Raw genomic sequence first — 15,715 nt, 5'->3', positions numbered from 1 at the left:
TCTGCCCCTGATGCACGTGTCATCACAAGCACATAAAGCAGAGCATAGTGCCATTTCATCGGAATTTTCTCTTTCAGGATCGTGATTTTATCTTTTGTGGTCTGGACACCTGAATCTTCACTTTGTTGTTTAAACTGCACACTTTAACAGCAATTGAATTATTTTTACATCCCTGACCCTGCCTGAGCTCTACTGAACAGTGTATCCTTTTGACACTTCCTTGTTTGCTTGATATTGTACATTGCATTGTATTGTGTGTTTCTTTCAGTGAAAAGAAACAAACAAAAAAAAAAGCCTTTTGCTTAAGGGCATCTTTATTAATAAGACATTTTGCAAATGTTTCCTCAAGCATATGTAAAAACAAGCAATACATCCCTCTGTCTGACCCTGGTGTTCACTGTGTTGGCACGTCTCTGAGATTCGCCGCCCATGCCGTTCTTTTCAGAGCTGCATGTGCAGCTTATTATGACTTGACGTTCTCACTAATCATTGAGCATTCAGGTCTCTGGTGCTGCCGCCTTTGCAGTGTGCTCCGAATTGGCGCTCTGGTCACCAAGGTCTCTGCCCAGGAATTTGGCAGGTCAATGAGCAGAACGAGATTATGTTCACAACAACGTTATTGTTTGTGCTGTTGTTGGCTCCATGCCAAGTGTTTGTCACGTTCCAATAAATGTTGCGGATCTCACTGCATATCGTCGCTGTCCGATGAAAAACATGTATCTCCACTTTTGGTGATTTTGACTTTTTACCATAGATGGAATGCACCGAATTACCTCTTCCTACTGTTTGAATTGTGCATAGAAATGACCAATGAAAAGATGTTTGATCAGGCTGTCTGTTTAACAAGAATGTCCATTGGCCTTGAGAAGTGTCTATCAAAACCGTGTATGTCCCGTCCTTATGTTTTGAAGAGTGTCAACTAATTTACCTCAGCTGTCCGGCAGAAGTGTAGTGAAGAGATTGCCTACATTGCGCTGGCTCTGTGATTTTCCTGACAACCAAAGTCATTCATGCATGCACAATGTCAGTTGACTTTAAAAAGTAGACAATACCAGCCATATACGGTTGCCAGATTTTCATATTTGCGAAAATCCGTGAGTGAAAGCTAATTATGACAGACAATTTATGTGTTGGACCTGGAAAACGCTTCTCAAAACCGAACTGTCCACTCAAAAACCAGACTAGAAACCCTTGTCATAAAACTGATTTTGATCTAAAATAGTAAGTGAAAGCTCAGATTATATCCAAAAATAAATTCTCTATCAATCAATAACCTACCAACTGAGTTCTGGGAACACGAACAGTTAGACTCGAGTCTGTAACTGAACATGCGCCATTGGAACCCATGATAAGAAAACCGTGTATGTCCATGTTCGCTAACAAAATTCCATGTACACTGGTGGCCAAAAGTTTGGAATAATGTACAGATTTTGCTGTTTCGTAAAGGAAATTGGTACTTTAATTCACCAAAGTGGCACTCAACTGATCACAAAGTATAGTCAGGACATTACTGATGTAAAAATCAGCACCATCACTATTTGAAAAAAGTAATTTTTGATCAAATCTAGACAGGTCCCATTTCCAGCAGCTATCACTAATTATGTAATTATGCTAAATTGCTAATTTGGTACTAGAAAATCACTTGCCATTATATTAAACACTGCTGAAAGATATCTGGTTCGTTAAATTAAGCTTAACATTGTCTTTGTGTTTGTTTTTTCAATATTAGGTTAAAAATGGCAAAAAGAAACAGCTTTCTCAAGAAACTCGTCAGTCAATCATTGTTTTGAGGAATGAAGGCTATACAATGCTTGAAATAGCCAAAAATAACTGAAAGTTGTACACTACAGTCCTCTTTTTGCAAAAGAGATGTGGAAGGCCAGATGTAAAACTATGCAAGAGAATAAGTACATCAGAGTCTCTCGTTTGAGAAATAGATACCTCACATTTCCTCAGCTGACAGCTTCATTGAATTCTACCTGCTCAACACCAGTTTAATGTACAACTGTAAAGAGAAGACTCAGGGATGCAGGCCTTATGGGAAGAATTGCAAAGAAAAAGCCACTTTTGAAACAGAAAAATCAAAAAGAAAAGGTTAGAGTGGGCAGAAATTGGACAACAGATAATTGGAAAAGAGTGTTATGGATCTTAACCCCATTGAGCTTTTGTGGGATCAGCTAGACTGTAAGGACAAGAGAAATGCCCGACAAGACAGCCACATCTATGGCAAGTGCTACAGGAAGTGTGGGGTGAAATGTCACACAAGTATCTGGACAAAGTGAGAGCTAGAATGCCAAGGATCTGCAAAGCTGTCATTGCTGCACATGGAGGATTTTTAGAAGAGAACTCTTTGAAGTAGTTTAAGAAATTCTGAAAAAAAAAAAAAAAAAATTTCAAATTGTCATAGTAATTTTTCACATTATTTTTTATTTTTTCCCCAATTTGGAATGCCCAATTCCCAATGCGCTCTAAGTCCTCGTGGTGGCATAGGACAAATCTCAGTTACCTCTGTGTCTGAGACTGTCAACCATGCATCTTATCATGTGGCTTGTTGAGCATGTTACCTTGGAGACATAGCACATGTGGAGGCTTCATGCTATTCTCCACAGCATCCATGCACAACTCATCACGTGGCCCGCCAATAGCGAACCACATTATAGCGACCATGAGGAGGGTACCCCATGTGACTCTACCCTCCCTAGCAACCGGGCCAATTTGGTTGCTTAGGAGACCTGGCTGGAGTCACTCAGCACGCCCTGGATTTGAACTTGTGACTCCAGGTGTGGTAGTCAGCATCTTTACTCACTGAGCTACCCAGGCCCCCAATTTTTCACATTATTAATGTCCTGACTATACATTCTGATTAGTTGAATGCCACTTTGGTGAATAAAAGTACCAATTTCTTTCTATAAGAGCTAACTCTGTACATTATTCCAAACTTTTGGCTGCCAGTGCAAGTCCAATTAAAATATCTAACAGTTCACCAACAGATGTGTAATGATAGAATTATATTTATGGTGCTAAAGGTGATTAATTATGTTTTTTTCGATTCATTTTGTATGATTGTTTATGAGAAAAATATTTTTCCATGCTCTCAAAATTTTTTTTTGGAGATACGTACTTTTCATCAGACAGCAACAATACTTAAATATGTGCACAACAATTTGCTAATTTCCAGTTCCCAATGTACTTTACGACCACTCCCGGAGGATGGACAGCGTTTAGAGTCTGGTGGACACCGGCACACCCCTGTGTCCTCTGGCTTGTTACACTGACAGGTGGTACAGTTTTCTGGACATCTCCAGCTGGGTGCTGTGCACAATCGAGCACGGTTATGTGCTCCAGTTTGCAAAGCGGGTGCTATGCTTCAACGCCTTTCTGTCCTCCAGCATCACAGTGTGTGATGTGCTGGTTTTGCCCTCATTCTGCACTTGAGACACTTAAACTGGACACTTGTGAAGTCTCCGTTAAACATGGTTACTCAAAGACAAATTTTTGTCTCATGTCCGTCCTCTGGACTGGTTTGTGTCAATAGACCTAAAATATGCTTACTTTCACTTGCACATAACCCCTCATCACAGGTCATTGTTAAGATTTGTCTTCAGTGGGACTGCATACCAGTTTAAAATACTGTTCTTTGGCTTGCACCTAGCTTCTCGCACATTCACGAAATGTATCGATACGGTGTACACGCTGAGGCTGAGTGGCATCCGTGTTTTGAACTACCTCGATGACTGGTTGCTGTTAGCACAGTCAGAGGTACAAGCATGCAAGCACTGGGACCTGCTGGGTTAACTTGAGAGTAAGGTGTTGCACTTGGCCAAGTAGCCAGGTGCAAGGTTGTTACAACAGACATGTCCAACACAGGCTGGGCCCTGTGCAACGGTTGTCCAGCCTTCGGGTCCTGGACAGGTGCATGAGCGGTGTGGCACATCATTCAGCTGGAGCTGCTTCCAGTCTTCCTAGCTGTCAGAGCTTTTTGGTCAGTCGTGCTGGATTTCCATATACAGATCCGGAAAGACAACAATGCAGTTGTGGCATACATAAACAGCCAGGGGAGAAGTGCATTCACAACCAATGTTGAAAATGGCACACCAGCTTCTCCTCTGTTGTGGGAAGCATCTTTTGTCCATACATGCATTGCACATCCCTGGTCACCTGAACTGCAGCGCAGATTTGCTTTCATGTCAGGGACTCAGCCAGGGGGAGTAGAGGCCCACTTTGGAGTCACTTGATGCAATAAGCTTTTGCATACTCTCCCTGAAGACAGTGCTTTTACTTGCTGTGGCTTCAGTCAAATGTATTTGGGGAACTCCAGGCCGTTTTGGTTAATGACTCTTCCTTAGAGTTTGGACTGGGCTTGTCAAAAGCCATTCTCAAGCCTAAGGAAGGTTCTGTGCCCAAAGTTTTGGCCACTCCATTCAGGCTTCAGGTTTTTACCTTACAAGCTTCCTCTCCTCTTTGGTTTGCATTGGATGAGGCATAGAAACAGCACATGCTCTGTTCTGTGAGAGTGCTACGCATGTACATTGACCGTTCATGTCAATTTAGGCTGACAGATTAGCTCTTTGTCTGCTTTAGAGGCTGTTCAAAAGGTTTGGTCGTCTCCAAGCAAAGACTTTCTCACTGGCTTGTTGACGCCATTGCGCTTTCTTATGATTTCAAAGCATGCAATGTCCTATGTGTGTTTAAGTTCACTCTACCAGGAGCATGGCCTCCTCCTGGGCTTGGGCTAAGGATGTGTACTTGAAGGACATGTGTCTGGCTGCAGGCTGGTTTTACTTTCTTGTTTGGTTACTACCTTGTTTGGTGCTTCACACCCTTGTTTGGCTAGTCTCACTGTGTGACAAGGAGGAGGGCATGGCCAGGCCATGAGAATAATCCCAGCGCTGAGTTGCCTAATCAGCGGGAGGGAGATAAGGGAAGAGCTGGGGATGCCAGAGAGAAAGAGAGAGAGAGAGAGACAGCCCGCGGGAGTCAGAAAAGAGCATTTATTTTCTCTCTCTCTGTCTCTCCCACTTGCTCTTTCTCTCTCCCCCTCCCTCCCCTCATCTCTCTCAGATTCTCAGGAAGCGGGGAGGACCATCGGGTGGCGGAACGGCCAGAAAGGCAGCATCTCCCCTCCAGAAATGGGAATGGGGGAGTAAGCCAGTCCGGATGGCGCCTTGGCCTGAATCGGGCGGTGGAGGAGTGTGACGAGGAGGAGGGCATGGATGGGCCATGAGGATACATGCCCAGCGCTGAGTTGCCTAATCAGCAGGAGGGAGATAAGGGAAGAGCCGGGTATGCCAGAGAGAGAGAGAGAGAGAGAGAGAGACAGAGACATGTGGCCACTCTGTGTGTGTGTTTATGTTGCTGTGTTTTCAGTTTGATGTTCTGTTTGATTAAAGTTTTGTTTGTTACTCCAGTTCCCGCATCCTCCTTTCCGAACTGTTACACACTGTTATATTCTATATCTTAAATGGTTGAATTCTATCTCTCTTTTCCTTTCTGTTTGTTAATATAAACAGGAGACACTGTCAATACCTTTTAACTACTCTACTGGCTAGCAGGCATCACTTAGTGAGTGTGAATCAGTAGCATGGCGTGATGGTATATGATTCCCATAGCATCAGCTACTGATGTGGCGCCGAAGTGACCGACTTGAAAGGGAACAGTCTGTTTACGACTGTAACCTTGGTTCCCTGAAAGGAGGGAAAGAGACTATGTATGCTTGCCACACTACTGATTTCTTGCTGATACGGGACAGAAAGATGCCCTCTTTTCCCTTCTGTCGTTTATCCTGACGAAATGGTGGAAAAGTGCCATCTGCCAATAAATTGCCGTGATTTTAAAGGGCTTCAGAGATCATAGCAACTGTTACTGATGCAGTGTCTCATTCCCTCCTTTTAGGGAACCAAGGTTGCAGTTGAAACCAGATCGACAGCTGTAATAAACAGCAATAATCATTAAAAAATAACTTTTTACATCAATGAACCTTTATTTGTTTGATAGTTAATATTCAACATTTACAAATAAAAACTTTAGTAGCAACATTCAAAGCTATGAACTGGTTACATTTTCATATAAACACCATTTGTACAAAATCTGTTATACAGGCTATATGGAATACTTTCATCCCATCGAATGATATAAAGTACAACTTTACAAGTTCAAAAAATTGAACAGAAAGAGTATAATCCATAAAAAACGACAGTGAAAGGAGAGAAAAAAAGGAGAGGAAAAATACAAGCGCGGCTAGAGCTTAAGTGCTGCGACTTGACAATTGGCAATCCATTGAAATTACAAAACATGATTGCCTAAAATGAGCCATTCTCATATGTGTACATAGCTGCAAAGCCATTAATAAAATAGATTACAAACAAATAATGTATGGTGCCCATCTGTAGATATTTTGTAATCATTCCAATGTTAATTTTGTTCTTCACGCTTTTAATGTTTTAGGTTGGCTAAAAGACAGCAAGTATTTTCATTTGAAGAACATAACTTTGTATTTATATACAAAAAATGAATGATAGTAAAATGCTTTATTTGCAATATGTGAACAATTTCATCACAAATAAACTATTTCAATTGTCTATTTGTGATCAACAATGTAAAGTGATTTCTACTGGTGCGCTGCGGTGCAATTTTTGAATCTTCATTTCAACAAGTATATACTATATATCAAATATGCATTATTCAATATTAATTTAAAGTGTTGTGGGCTTTCAGTATGGCAGTGAAAAAGCTGTTTGTTACCATCAATTGAGATTGTACGAAATGTTGCAATTATACATATTTTTTCTTAGGAACGTCTTTTTATAATTAAACTGAATCTGATGTTTCAGAATTCAATCATTTCACATAACTTTGAAGCAGACACTTGCTGCATGTGTAGCATTGTTAGCAAAAAAAATTATGTTCTATAATTTTTGAATGTTTCAATGATAAAGAATTACATATAATGTACAGTTTAAGATAAAATAGGATAAGAATTCATTTTGGGTATTTATTTATTTTTTTATTAAAATGAGATGCATAAAATTTAGAAGTTATTATTATTATTTTTTTTAGAATATATATACACTCACCGGCCACTTTATTAGGTACACCTGTACATCTACTTATTCATGCGATTATCTAATCAGTCAATCATGTGGCAGCAGTGTAATGTATAAAATCATGTAGATTATGGTTCAGGAGCTTCAGTTAATGTTCACATCAACCATCACAATGGGGAAAAATGTGATCGTAGTGATTTAGACCATGGCATGATTTTTCGTGCCAGATGGGCTGGTTTGAACATTTCTGTAACTGCTGATCTCCTGGGATTTTCACGCACAACAGTCTCTATAGTCTAAAGAGAATGGTGTGAAAAATAAAAAACATCCAGCGAGCGGCAGTTTTGTGGGTGAAAATGGTTTGTTAATTACAGAGGTCAGAGGAGAATGGCCAGACTGGTCCAAGCTGACAAGAAGATGACAGAAACCAAATAACCACACGTTACAACAGTTCTATGCAGAAAAGCATTTCTGAACATACAACATGTCGAACATTGAGGCGGATGGGCTACAGCAGCAGAAGACCCCTCTGGGTACCACTACTGTCAGCTAAGAACAGGAAACTGAGGCTGCAGTGGGCACAGGCTCACCAAAACTGGACAGTAGACGACTGGAAAAACATAGCCTGGTCTGACAAAACTGTATTTCTGAAGAGGTACACAAATGGTAGGCCCACTGCAGCCTCAGTTTTCTGTTCTTGGCTGACAGAAGTGGAACCCAACATGGTCCTCTGCTGTTGTAGCCCATCCGCCTCAAGGTTTGACATGTTGTGCATTTTGGGATGCTATTCTGCTTACTACAGTTGTACAGAGTATCTGGGTTACCATAGCCTTTCTGTCAGCTCGAACCAGTCTGGCCATTCTCCGCTGACCTCTGTCATCCACAAGGCGTTTTCATCCACAGAACTGCTGCTCAGTGGATGAATTTTGTTTTTGGCACCATTCTGAGTAAACTCTAGAGACTGTTGTGTATGAAAATCCCAGGAGATCAGCAGTTACAGAAATACTCAAACCAGCCCATCTGGCACTAACAATCATTTCACGGTCCAAATCACTGAGATCAAATTTTTTCCCCAGTCTGATGGTTGATGTGAACATTAACTGAAGCTCCTGACCCATATCTGCATGATTTCATCCATTACACTGCTGCCACACGATTGGCTGATTAGATAAATCACATGAATAAGAAGATGTACAGGTGTACCTAATAAAGTGGCCGGTGGGTATATAAAACATAAAGCAGCTGCACAAATCATCTCTTAAACTTGGAGTTCAAATAAGAAAGTACAAATTGAATCTCTGACCTTAATGAGAAAAGTCCTCTCAGATTTCAAATGTAAAAGACCAAGAAATAACGGGAACATTTTTGAAAATCTACCCAATAACATTTAGAAGTGATTGTAGTAGACCAACCTGATTTGGGACTAGGCTGCAGGGAAAACTCATTTCAGAACTAGATGTTTTGTATTAAGATTATATCACTCTGCAAACTACAACGGTTATATTGCTTTGTATTGCTCATGCCCCATGCAGTCTTGATCTATGCCTCTGCACACTGTTTAAGAATCACATTGTTGAGCACTAGCAGTCACAGTAACTTCAGTTAAGCTTTCCTAACTACTCTCACTGACAAAGAAGTTAATACTGCTTGCGTCTTTGGCACAATACTCGGAGACCACACCATTTCATCACATGGCACATTTAACGGTCAGGCAGTTTCGGTAGATACGAGGCTACATTAGAAAAAGAAAAAAAAACACTAAGAAATATGTAGCACCTTTTAGCCATTCCAGAAAGTACAAAGCAGATAAAATGAGATGCAGGGCTAGCTGCACACCTCAGCTTATGTAAGACCAAAAACTGTTGTAGTGTGAAAAGGAACACTGTACAGACACTGAATTTGTACTTCTTTCAAAAATGCCTTGCTAGCAATAGGTTTCAGAGCTCTCTAAATGGGATATGGACCTGCCAGATCTTCGGATTTTGCTGTAAATTACATGCCATTTCAAAGTGTACATAATCTCTTCATGGCTTTTCTAATAAATTGACATTTCCAGCTGCAACTGCTTGCCAGAGAGACGGCAAGATGTCTAGTTCAGTCCAGTTCAGCTTAGGTAACTGAGAGTGAGGTACATACAAATGAACTAGAATGAACTCACCATCTAAAGGGCCATTCACAAAATAGTCACCAAATCACTGTATATGCAAACGTAAAGTAAAATTGCAATGATCTCTATAATATCAAAGAATGTATATAGCAAAACATCCATGATCGAAATTAGCACATTCTGTTTGCTTTTCCTCTTATGGTGCAGGAGGTAGCGTACTTGCACACAACATTGGCACAATGAGACCAGGGTTCAAATCCGGCTTGGAACATGTCCTGATCCTGTTCCTCTTCTCTTGCTCCCACTTTCCTGTCTGCTTCAATTTGGCCTAGGGTATACTTTGTTTTTTTCTGCCTGCCATTACGTTTCCCGCATGGTCGAGCTTTGTAGCTTTTCAAAGTATACTCCATAGACCGTTCTGTCATGTTTGACAGATGCACACTGCAACTGCAGTCAATTCCAGGTCGTGGATAGTCAGTGCAGACCCTGCTGATGACAAAATGTATGAAACCGCACTCTGAATGAGAAGAAGCAGCAAATAGAAAACCAAAGCATTAGGCTTAATTGAAAGTCTAAAAAGCCCACCAAAATATTGAAAAATGCTAAATGACAAAGTGAAAAGTAAATGTACCATCTTGCATTTAAAAACATTGCCAATCATGATTCATAAACTGGCCAAAAGTAATTTTGCAGTAAAATACTGTAAAAAAAAAATGTGTAGTAGTCCCAGTTTTCCCATAAAAGTAGTCCCACGTAGGCCAACTGACATGCTACAGCTGGGAGACCTTTCTGGGGGTGGGCCGGTGGCGAGGTTCTGAATTAATTCGCTGCGTGCGATTCAACTGGGGTTTTGCGGTCAGACTGGGGTTGTCAGTACTGGGCGGCACCGACAGACTGTGGGGAAGTGGTGTCGCCCGCCGGGGATTGTTCCTTTCATAGACGCTGTAGGGCGGAGGGGTCTTGCTGCCCCGGCGAATGGCCGCATCTGTGGGAACGATAGGGGGCAGAGGAGGGTCGGGCAGCGGGAGGTCGATCCCGCAGGTTTCAGAGACACTGCAGCGGCTGAGGGAGGAGATGCCACTGCTGTAGCTGCCAGAGCGGGCAGGCGAGTGAGATGCCAGGCTCCCCATCGGCAAGCCGTCAGTGGGGGAGGGAGTGAGGGGCGGGACCATTGACTGCAGAACAAAATTAAGGGCAAAATGAATGATGAAACATGATGTTTATTGTAAATATTAGATAGTCTGGTGACACTTTGAATAATTTTCTGTAACACTTTACAATAAGGTTCCATTCATTAACATTAGTTAATGCATTAGGTATCAAGAACAAACAATGAACTATATATATATTTTTCAGCATTTATACATTTTAGTTTATGTTAGTAAAAAAAAAATACAATTGTTCATTCATTATTAGTTCATGTTAGTTCATAGTGCATTAACTAATGTTAACAAATTCAACTTTTAATATAATTATTTTTCATATATGTTGAAATTAACATTAACCAAGATTTAAAAATGCTCTAACAGTATTGTTCATTGTTAGTTCATGTCAACTAATGTTGTTAACTAATGTTAACAAATGGAACCTTATTGCAAAGTGTTATCAAACTTCCATAGCTAGGACATTAACAAACATTATATAATGTTTAACACATCAATAGTTCATGTGTAATCAAATATGAACATACAGTCTCCCTATAAACTATTTAGACACTTAAGCCACACTTATGTATGATGTGTATGAATGCTTTATATAGCAACATTTCAGACCAAGTAGAATTCATTTCTAAGAAAGATAGCGCATGCACACAATTTAGAAGAATTTTTTACACACACACACACACACACCATAGACATAATGATTTTTATACTGTACGAACTATAGATTCTATCTCCTATCCCTACCCCTAAACCTAACCATCACAAAAAAAAACAAAAAAAAATTTCTGCATTTTTACATTTTTTTAAAAAATCGTTAAGTATGTTTTTAAGCGATTTGAATTATGGGGACACTAGAAATGTCCTGATAAACCACATTTATAGCATAATACCCTTATAATTACCAGTTTGTAACCTAAAGAAATTTCCTTGTAAACCAACCAAACCCACCCACACACACAGAGTTTACTACTGTATGTGTGTCCATAATGTGACTAGTTTTTGGATATGTTTTTGTTGTTGTCAGGATCTACTATGTTACTTAAAAAAAATAAAAAAAAATAAAAAAACATTAACACTGCAATTCACACAAAACAATTACTTGAATACACTTCTACTATGATAAACATGTATTCAATTTCTGAATTCAAAATAAAAAGAAAAAAAGTGTCTCATTAAATGCTAAAATACTTGAAAAAGAAACGTTGGCATAAGTATATTTGAAAAATCTATTATTATTATAATTGTTTTAAATTAAAGGTGCAATATGTAACAATTTTCAAAAAAAATGTGCCAATGTGTGAACGGCTTATAACGCAACTTAAAAGATTTGCCCTTCCCGGACTTCCTAGGTTGCCTATTAAAGCCTGTAGACCAATTTTCATGTGAAGGGAGCGGGTCGTTTTTGCCGGGAAAATCCAAAGGATGTGACGTTTATGCGCGCTCCCGAGAGCCTCGTCTCAGTAATCGCTTCTCTTCCACTATTCAACAGCGACAATAAACTGCAACACTAGGTAAAGTTATCTTAGAGATGGAATCCAGCAAACGTCCGGCTCCCAGCACAACACCGACTCCTACACAAACTCAGAGTAAGCCAAAAAATACAAAAAAAAACATTCATCTACTGAATCCTGTCTGGGTAAGCGGGAACATGATCGTGGTCGAGCGAAAACTAGAGTGAACATCGGCAGGGCATTTGATTCCTGGAAGGACCTTTGTTCGGTTTTGGGGATCAAAACCGACCCTGAATTGGCATTCTTCTTATTGGAGAGGTATGCTTACATAACTGCTAAGCATTTGAAATATAGTGCCATAAGAATTGTTCGATGTAATTTTAGCTAAACTACATTAACACATGAAATGAATGCTAGACAATGTTCAAGATAATGCAAAAAGACCCCTTCATTAGTGTAACCTAACTTGGTTATACAGAAAATATATACATTCTATTATTATAAAACAATAGCGCATCGATATATAAAAATGACAGTTGTGATGGAATCACATCAAAACTGAATTGTCAACATATTTATAATGTACAGTCTATTTTATAAACAGCTACTGTCATCATCCACCAAATTTAGCTAACAGCTATTGATAAACTGACTAGCTAGCTAACGCCGACATAGGCTATCGTATAAATGCAGTCAATGTATCATGCAAAGAAAAGTGATTACTTCAAACTAAAGTCTCACATAGTCAGACCTATATCCACACATTGTTTTAGCCCTGTTCCAGCACTGGACAGTCAAACATAATATACATTCTCAAAGTTTGTAGTAAAACAATCTTAACTGTGTAATTTTAATTATGCTACCTCATCTGTCAGCATGATGCTGGTGAATCACTTTCAGTCTCTTTGTACGTTACATCATTGTTTTGGTCGATGTTCGCGTCCCTATGGAGTGTGTGCCCGAGCGCGAGCACGAGCAACAGGTACCTGGCTGCAGTTCACTTAATGGCCACAGGTGTCAATAATAACAAGGGTTTCTGAATCTTACATACTGCACCTTTCAGCAGTGAAATAATTTTATTTAAAAAACTTTTTGCCACCAACTCAAATGATGAAATAGAGTAAGTGACACAAAGAAAACTTCTTTATTTGTGACTCAAAAATTCATGATATTGGTAAACAAATATTTTTTACCTTGATAAAGTATGTTTGTAAAACTAAATGTTTGAATGAATAATTAAGAGATATTCGGTAAAAGGAAAGTTTTTTAATACATTTAACTTGATGGTTACACCACTTGACATTTGTAATAGTTTCTCATTTAAATTTGTTTTAGAAAATGCTATAAATGTTTGAAACCAACACGGACATTTCCACGAATTTGACGAATGTTATTTAAACAAGATTTGTACAGAATTGATCGTTTTTATCACCTCTGACAACCTTATTTGTCAATGACCCATGTTTTAAATGAGAAAACAAGAGTTATACTGTTAAAAATGACAAAGTAGACAAAATGTGCATAGACATTTTTTTTGTGGTCAAACATTAGTGCAACGTGTCCATAGTTAATATGATGAACTAAACATATTGTTACTCTGATAGGACACCTGTGTATCCTTGTGTGTTTTTAGGGCTACTGTAATAACAACTGATCTGAACTTCAAATAGGTATGTAGCACCTGAACAAACAGAATATGACACTAATATAGAGTGAATGAAGCTCTAACTCACCTTCTGTGGGGACCTTGCTGTTGGCATGGGAGAAAGTGACCTTACATTCTTGCACAGAGATTCTATTCAACACACACACAGAAACAAAAAAGCATGTATTGAGCGATTCATAACCAATTCTGATGTAACTAGTGTTATCTCATAGCAGAAAGCTGCCAATACCTGTCTCAGGTGTGGGAAGATTAGGTTCACAGCGTGGTAATGCTGTATCTACTGGGATTTGGAAAGGAATCATCCTCTGCAAGAGATACAAATCTGCTACATTGTCTTTCTCTGTTGAAACTTGCAGAACACTGTGAAGTAGACTATTTAAAGACAACATGATATAAAAATGTATCCGAACTGAACATACTTCATTAAATGTCTCTCATCTTACTGTGCAAGATTCATTAGTGCATGTTATTATAGTCTTTCATAATCTTTTATAAAAATGTATTAACTTTCACCTCCTCTGAAACAACTTTTCTTTTATGCTGATGTAACCACGGCCAAATGGGCAAGAAAAATAATATGAACCAACCTGATTTTATAAAATTGTTTATCATATGGAAGTTAAATGGGATGTGAATGTCATATCACGTTGTCTTTAAAATAGAGGTCATAGAACCACAGCTCTACCACAGTCACAACTGCACTGACCTGTGTGGGATCCAGCGGGCTAGGAAACATGCCACTGCAGAGTCTGTCCCGTGGAGAGAGATAGGCATTATCTCTGGAGTGCTTGTGCTTGTCAGACGGCAGTGGAGAAGCTAATGAAGAGAAACACAGACATGAAGTGTGAGTGTTGAAAAGATATGAAATGACAGAGGAAATGAGGCAATGCTCTGAAATTATGGCAATAAAGCTGTAAGCACGGCTTGCTTTCGAGTGCCATATTGCTTATAGTCTATTGACCTCTCTCACCTCTATTGCTGGAGGGCGCAGAGCTGTTTACATTGTGTGAACCAGAGTGATTTGAGCTGAGACTTGAGGTAGACGGACTGGGCTAGAAAAACACAACAAAAAAATGTTTTCTTTATTCTCTTTATGAAATACATGGGATAAGTAAGGGAAAATGTACAGTCACCCGGTCGTTATCCCAAAATAAACCCAGACAAAACAATTGTCCTAAAATACTGTAAACCCCAAAGCGGTAGCATCAAAAATGTAATTTAGAAATGTTAGGCAAAAGGGGTTTATTTTGCAGTAATAACTGACTGTATTTTATCCCACTTATTACATGACTGCTTAACAAATAAATAAATAAATGAACATAAAATACTGATTTGAGTTAAAAAAAAAAAAAAAATTTTTTTTTACTTTTTTTTTGTTGTGAGAAGAAAAAGACAGCAGAGTGATTCAAAAGACTTGCACAGCTATATAGGAAATTGGTTGCCTGGAACAATGGTCAATTATACAGTGTAGTGGTCATTATACAAAAATAACTGGACACATACTGCTACAATCGACCAATCAGAATCAAGTATTCCAGACAGCTGTGAAATAGAATATACTAATTAAACATGTACTTTAAAAATGTAACTTCAGTAAAATATTTCTATGGACACTTTTCACACTTCTGGGTTTTGGAACGCAGATGTAAAGGATTGCAGCGTAAACTTTGATAGCGGTGAATGGAAGTGAATGGGAGACCACAGCAAATATAATTTTTACTTACACATTTGCTCCAACATCAGAAGAAAAACACCACTATTATGTTTCCACCACTTTCCAAATGAAGAAAAAAACAGAGAGCGGTGGATTATGACAGTCAGAAGAGAGAAGATGGCAAATGTTCTGTCCTTCTCTCAGCAGCTGTGTTAGAAGCCTCATCGCATCTGTGGTGACTCGTTTTTTAAAACCAATTCCAGGGTAATATAATACCAAGTATAATGTTATAAATTTACAGTAAATAAAAAAAAAGCAAAATAAAAAAGTTTGCTAGATTTACACTACTAAATAAGGCAGAAACGCGTCGTCACAGTCTGTGAAAGGATCCATTGGTTGAGTTGTAGTTGTTGTTCTGTTGGATTTCTCACCTGCATGTTGAAGACCTCATCCGAGCTCTCTGATTGGCCAGTGATGTTGCTCACTTCATTTGAGGCCTGTGATGACAGTGAGGATGAGGAGTATCTGTTGACAGCTGGATAGCTGAGGGGACTAAAAGAAAAGTGAAAGACACAAGAGCGACAGTGAGGATAAATTCAGCATATGAGTGGGCATATTCTGAAGTGCCAAT

At 39.2% G+C, this 15,715-nt stretch overlaps 1 protein-coding gene across 4 annotated transcripts in view; it reads right to left on the bottom strand.

Moving 5' to 3' along the window:
• Nucleotides 1-8,200: 8,200 nt before the first annotated feature.
• Nucleotides 8,201-15,715, bottom strand: part of LOC127437755 (dedicator of cytokinesis protein 4-like) — a 103,446-nt gene continuing 95,931 nt past the window's right edge. For 3 of the 4 annotated variants that reach the window (XM_051692895.1, XM_051692896.1, XM_051692898.1), the window contains 6 exons: nt 15,516-15,636; nt 14,401-14,482; nt 14,137-14,246; nt 13,660-13,735; nt 13,498-13,559; nt 8,201-10,325 (listed from right to left, as the gene is read on the bottom strand). In XM_051692895.1, coding sequence (XP_051548855.1) covers nt 9,921-10,325; nt 13,498-13,559; nt 13,660-13,735; nt 14,137-14,246; nt 14,401-14,482; nt 15,516-15,636 — 856 coding nt within the window. In that variant the 3' untranslated portion in view covers nt 8,201-9,920. Of the gene's footprint in view, nt 10,326-13,497; nt 13,560-13,659; nt 13,803-14,136; nt 14,247-14,400; nt 14,483-15,515; nt 15,637-15,715 lie in introns of all 4 variants that reach the window. The other variant, XR_007896599.1, reaches the window with a different exon arrangement.

Source organism: Myxocyprinus asiaticus, chromosome 48, assembly GCF_019703515.2.
Source record: "Myxocyprinus asiaticus isolate MX2 ecotype Aquarium Trade chromosome 48, UBuf_Myxa_2, whole genome shotgun sequence".
Taxonomy (NCBI): domain Eukaryota; kingdom Metazoa; phylum Chordata; class Actinopteri; order Cypriniformes; family Catostomidae; genus Myxocyprinus; species Myxocyprinus asiaticus.
The sequence above is the reverse complement of the archived record's forward strand: the minus strand, read 5'-3'. Positions and strand labels throughout refer to the sequence as shown.